Raw genomic sequence first — 5,000 nt, 5'->3', positions numbered from 1 at the left:
TTGTTCGCTGGAAAAGGTGGCCTTTATTAATTCATCATGTTTTACGATATGCAAACTTAACTGGATAGTTTTTATGGCAATAGTAAAGCATTTTCTTGCCAAAATGAGGTTAGCAATTTTCTGGTGTGTTAACTTAATTAAATCGTGAGTTTGTATTTCCCGTGTGCCGCGTAACCTTGATTTCCACTCTCAAAGTCACCTCCAGAACCTACTTTTTGCGTAGATTAAGCATTTAGAATGATGTTCTTGTTTTGCATAAAGCAGGCTAACAAAATCTGTACCTTGCTGAATGCGCATTTGTTAGCGTTAATACTATTTTCGGTCCGATGCTTCTGTTTTATGAGGGGTATATTGTTTTGGTCTCCCATCCAGATACTAACCCCGCCTCATAGGAATTAATTTCAGTGAACTTTGGTATTACAATACTGTCAGATGCTCAGAGGGCACGCATAAACTTGTGGTGAAAAGAAGTTGTGAGGGAACTTGATAATTATCAACATGTCAGCCCAGAAGCCAATGTTTCTCGCTTCTCGTTTATTTGTTATTCTGCAGAGACTGGAAAGCTGTAGTTCAATACCACAGTATTCAGTGCCTTCTGATTTTCTGTAACACGTACCACAGGCAACCTAGTGTATGCTTCACGGAAGCATCTCGTTTTTGTTTAATACCCGTGCCGGTTTGAAAGGCGTGTATTATATATATCGCTAAGCTAGAAAATGATGACATGCCTTCTTTATACTGTGTTCTCTCTTTCTCTGCTTTTGTAGCAAACATTTTGACTCCTGAGAAATGGAACCAAGATCATGCAGCCTCATTATTAAAGGCTTCATTGAGAAATTCATAATAAACGTTACAGTTTAATGACGTCAATTTCTAAGAAAACCAGAATATTAAAACATTTGACTTCAGGCATTTTCATTGGTTTAGATCTGTAATTATACAACAATGATCCAAAGTCACGAAAATGTTTTGTAATATATTAATTAAGGCGTGTTCAACACGGAAATCCATACTTCTCTTCGTTTATGATGGATATCAAAACCTTTCTAGACAATTTTCACGAACATGTTTGTTGTCCTGTATGTAAGACCAGGTTCACTAATCCAAAGCAGCTTCCATGCTTACACAGGTTTTGCCTTCATTGCCTGCAAAGTATTCAACAAACGAGCGGAATTCGAGGCACTATTTCATGCCCAGAGTGCAGGCGAAATTTCACGATCCCTGGAAACGGCGATCTTAATGCTTTTCCAACAAACTTTCGTGTCAACAGTTTGTTGGATGCTTTGCCTGTCACAGAGTGCAATACGAGTGGCATCAAGTGTGGAAATTGCGAGAAAACAAGCGGAGAATCTGCGTACTGCTTCACTTGTTGTTCGTTCTGGTGTGGTGACTGCCTACCTCTGCATAACGGGCTAAGGAGCAACAAAGAACAACACGTATTGGCTTTGAAAGACCTTCGAGACGAAGACTTTGAGAGTATTTTAAAGCAGCCAACACTTTGTGGGAAACACGAAAAGAAAAAACTAAAGTTTTTCTGTCAGGTGTGCAAAATAGTCATTTGCAACGCTTGTGCTCTTACAGATCACGAAGGTCACGCCAAGATTCTTTTAGAACATGCCGCAAAGGAACGCAAATCGATAGTCAATGCAGCAATTGAATCAAAGAAACGAAGAGCGCAGGAGGTGATGACAAGGACTGCGAAAATTGATGAATACTGCGTTTCCATTCAAAAACAAGCAGCAAGAGTGAAAAGCGACGTGCAGCAGTTTGCCGACAGTTTAATTGCAGCCATTGAAGCGCAAAAGAATCACATCTTTGATGAGGTGGAAAACAAAGTGCGAGAATCGTTGCAGCTTCTAGGAGAGCAAAGACACGACATTGAACAAGACGTGAAAATGCAAGAAACAGAAATTGAAAAAATCGAAATGATTGTAAAGCGAAGCACAAACGCTCAAATTATTGAGCTCCATGAATTTCTGGACAAAATAGTTCAGGAAAAAGCTGAAGAAGAAGATTCAGGTAACTCCGAAATCGAACATGTCATGGCTTTTGTCTTTAAAGGGAACGAAAAGTTATCTGATGATCTAAAATTCCAACATATAGGCTGTTTTGAACCTTCTATCACCAAAACTATCCCGAAAGACTCGAGCGCCGAGGGAAAAGGAATCCGCGAAGGAACTGTTGGACTTAAAGCTGAGATTGTTGAAACAACAAGGAAGACACAAAGAGAACAATGTCACCAAGAACGTGATTGCGTGACATTGGAAATCAAAATCGTGAAGGGCGTGACAGTGCGATCAAGCCTCAAATACAAGATAACAAAGATGGCACTTACAAGATTAACTATTTTGCCAAAGAAATCGGAACATGTCAGGCATCCGTAAAAGTTAATGGAGAACATGTTCGTGGCAGCCCTTTTGAGGTTCTCGTCAAACGCAGGCAGTTCAGACCCGTGTTATCCTTTGGAGAACAAGGTTCGGATGCTGAAATTCTTTCCCGTCCTTGCGGGTTAGCAGTGAATGACAAAGATGAGATTGCAGTGAGTGAGTCTGATAACCACAGAGTACAGATATTTACTAGTAATGGAACTCATTTAAGATCGTTTGGTAAAAAGGGTAATCAGCAGGGAGATTTTGACTTTCCTGCTGGAATAGCTTTTCATGATAATAAGATTATAGTGGCAGACGTTAGGAACCACCGAGTTCAACTGTTTAGTGATGTCGGAGGGTCATTATCTTAATCAGTTTGGAGGAAAAGGAAGCCGGGATCATCAGCTTCAGAATCCTCTTGGCCTGTCGATTGACAGTGATGGCAACATTATGGTTGGTGATAGGAATAACAAATTAATCAAAATCTTTTCACTTGATGGTCGGTTTTTGCGTAGTATCGGTAATGAAGGTTCTTTCATCTCTCCCTTTCATTGTATCCAACACGACAACTTTCTTATTGTGTCAGACAAAGGTGATCACTGTATAAAAGTTTTTAATAGAGAGGGAGAGTTTCTTTATAAATTTGGAAATAAGGGGAAGGGGAACGGGGAGTTCGATAACCCTGGCTTCCTGTCAATGGACAGAGCGGGACATCTGCTGGTTTGTGATATATTGAATCACCGAGTGCAGGTGTTTAAACTCAGTGGAGAGTTCGTAACTAATTTTGGGGCAAGAGGGACAAGGAAAGGAGAGTTTAATGTCCCAAGTTCTACAGCAGGCCTTAGCGATGGTAAAATAATTGTCACCGACTTTTATAACCATCGTGTTCAGGTATTTGAATAGAAGTTCAATTTTTCCTGATACTCTTTGTTCAGCGTCATTAAAATTCCTCTGTCGGTGAACAAATTCCCAAATACAATGAGAATGTCTTCATTTGAATCGTTTTTTAAAAGCAATATATTAGTTTACACAATTAAAAGCGGGAGAGCTTCAATTTTAGATATTTCAGGGATGAAAAAGTAAGAGAGGTTTTAAATTTACGCTTGTTTGTCGGAGACTATTTGTTCCTGAGTGTATAATTGCGAATTGCCTTGATCTCCACTATCAAAGACAGGCCAGTTAAAAGAATTCTAGCTGCGGATTATTTCCATGCACAACAAGGAACAAATTGCTTTTATTTTAACCAACGGAATGAAGATGGCTTGTATAATTTTAGATATTTCTATAGATGGCTTGTATAATAGCCATAGATATTTCTATAGATTGCTTGTATAATTTTAGATATTTCAAGGTTGAAAAAGTAAGAGAGGTTTTAAATTTACGCTTGTTTGTCGGAGACTATTTGTTCCTGAGTGTATAATTGCGAATTGCCTTGATCTCCACTAGCAAAGAGAGGCCAGTTAAAAGAATTCTAGCTGCGGATTATTTCCATGCACAACAAGGAACAAATTGCTTTCATTTTAACCAACGGAGTGAAGATGGCTTGTATATTAATTAATCAATGTTATCAGTACCGCGTTCTGAGTTCTTGACCGCTGAAAGCTCAGTATTGGACAGTGCATTTCATTTGTTTATATTACACTTGCTAGAGAAAGCGTGATAATTCATCCACTTGAAATCATCTTTTCAAAATTACTTCGCGTAATACCCCCTTTGAAAGAGGCAACCCATTGCATCACGAGAAAAGATAAAATACGAAGGGGATGGGAGGTGGCCCTAAAATCATAGACGAATGAGACTTTTGGAAAGTGGTGGATGGGAGTTAGACTACAATTTTTTTGTACTAGTTTATACTGCTTGATAATTAAACCAAGTTTTAATATGACTCTAAGTTTTGGTACAAATCAGTTTTCGCGTCACAAATTAAAGTAAAAGTAAAGTAAAGTGATGCATTTATATAGCGCCCTTATCACAACGTCTCAAAGGCGCTTTACAATGATCAATTTACCCACAGCGGACTGGAAGCATATACAGGCGCAAATTGCAGCCGCTTCTAAGCAGTCTATGCATGCTGGTACTCATTTTACCGACCTCGGAAGGATGGAAAGCTGAGTGAACTTCAGCGGGAAAGAAGGTCGCCAAATATTCCAGTCTCGGCAGAACCGGGAATGGAAACCGGGACCTTAGGGTTGGAAGGCAGAGATCTTACCACTGCGCCAACCCCTCCGCAATTAAAAGTGTTGAGAGTTTCATAAATGTCCCTCTGATTAGCGATTAAAGGCAATTATAGGTTCTAAGTAAACTTTTCAAAGCTGTGTCATATTTATATGAAACAATGCTAATGCATGCCGTTGCGAAAAAACACAGGAAGATCAAATTTTCTCTCTTACTTGGTAATATTATGGGGACAGTAATTTAATTTCATGTAGACGATGTGTGTTTTCTGGCGAAATCTTTTAAGTGTAGGAAAATATACACTATAGAGCAATTAGGACAGCTAGTTTTGACGTCATTCTGCTTAATATTTGGTGTAACCTTGCTTAATTAATAAAAATAAAACCTCAAAGACAACTTTGTCGTGATTTTTGTATCCTCAGTTCCCTTCAAAGCTGCAGAAGAGCTTATTCTCTG

General features: G+C 39.0%; 2 protein-coding genes across 2 annotated transcripts; both read left to right on the top strand.

Annotated features, from left to right (window-relative positions):
• The first annotated feature begins 1,006 nt into the window (after nt 1-1,006).
• LOC138007823 (E3 ubiquitin-protein ligase TRIM56-like) lies at nt 1,007-4,940 on the top strand. Its single transcript, XM_068854906.1, has one exon. It carries the CDS (start codon nt 1,026-1,028, stop codon nt 2,382-2,384), a length of 1,359 nt encoding a protein of 452 aa, XP_068711007.1. The 5' UTR covers nt 1,007-1,025; the 3' UTR covers nt 2,385-4,940.
• LOC137973453 (tripartite motif-containing protein 2-like) lies at nt 2,718-3,272 on the top strand. Its single transcript, XM_068820280.1, has one exon. The coding sequence runs from the start codon at nt 2,718-2,720 to the stop codon at nt 3,270-3,272; it is 555 nt and encodes a 184-aa protein (XP_068676381.1).
• Nucleotides 4,941-5,000: the final 60 nt, after the last annotated feature.

This window comes from Montipora foliosa, chromosome 1 (assembly GCF_036669935.1).
Source record: "Montipora foliosa isolate CH-2021 chromosome 1, ASM3666993v2, whole genome shotgun sequence".
Classification (NCBI taxonomy): Eukaryota; Metazoa; Cnidaria; class Anthozoa; order Scleractinia; family Acroporidae; genus Montipora; species Montipora foliosa.
This window is presented reverse-complemented; position numbering and strand designations above follow the sequence as displayed.

What these genes read in the sequence shown, in the direction of transcription:
- LOC138007823 (XM_068854906.1), top strand. Translation starts at nt 1,026, where the DNA reads ATGATGGATATCAAAACCTTTCTAGACAATTTTCACGAACATGTTTGT.
- LOC137973453 (XM_068820280.1), top strand. Translation starts at nt 2,718, where the DNA reads ATGTCGGAGGGTCATTATCTTAATCAGTTTGGAGGAAAAGGAAGCCGG.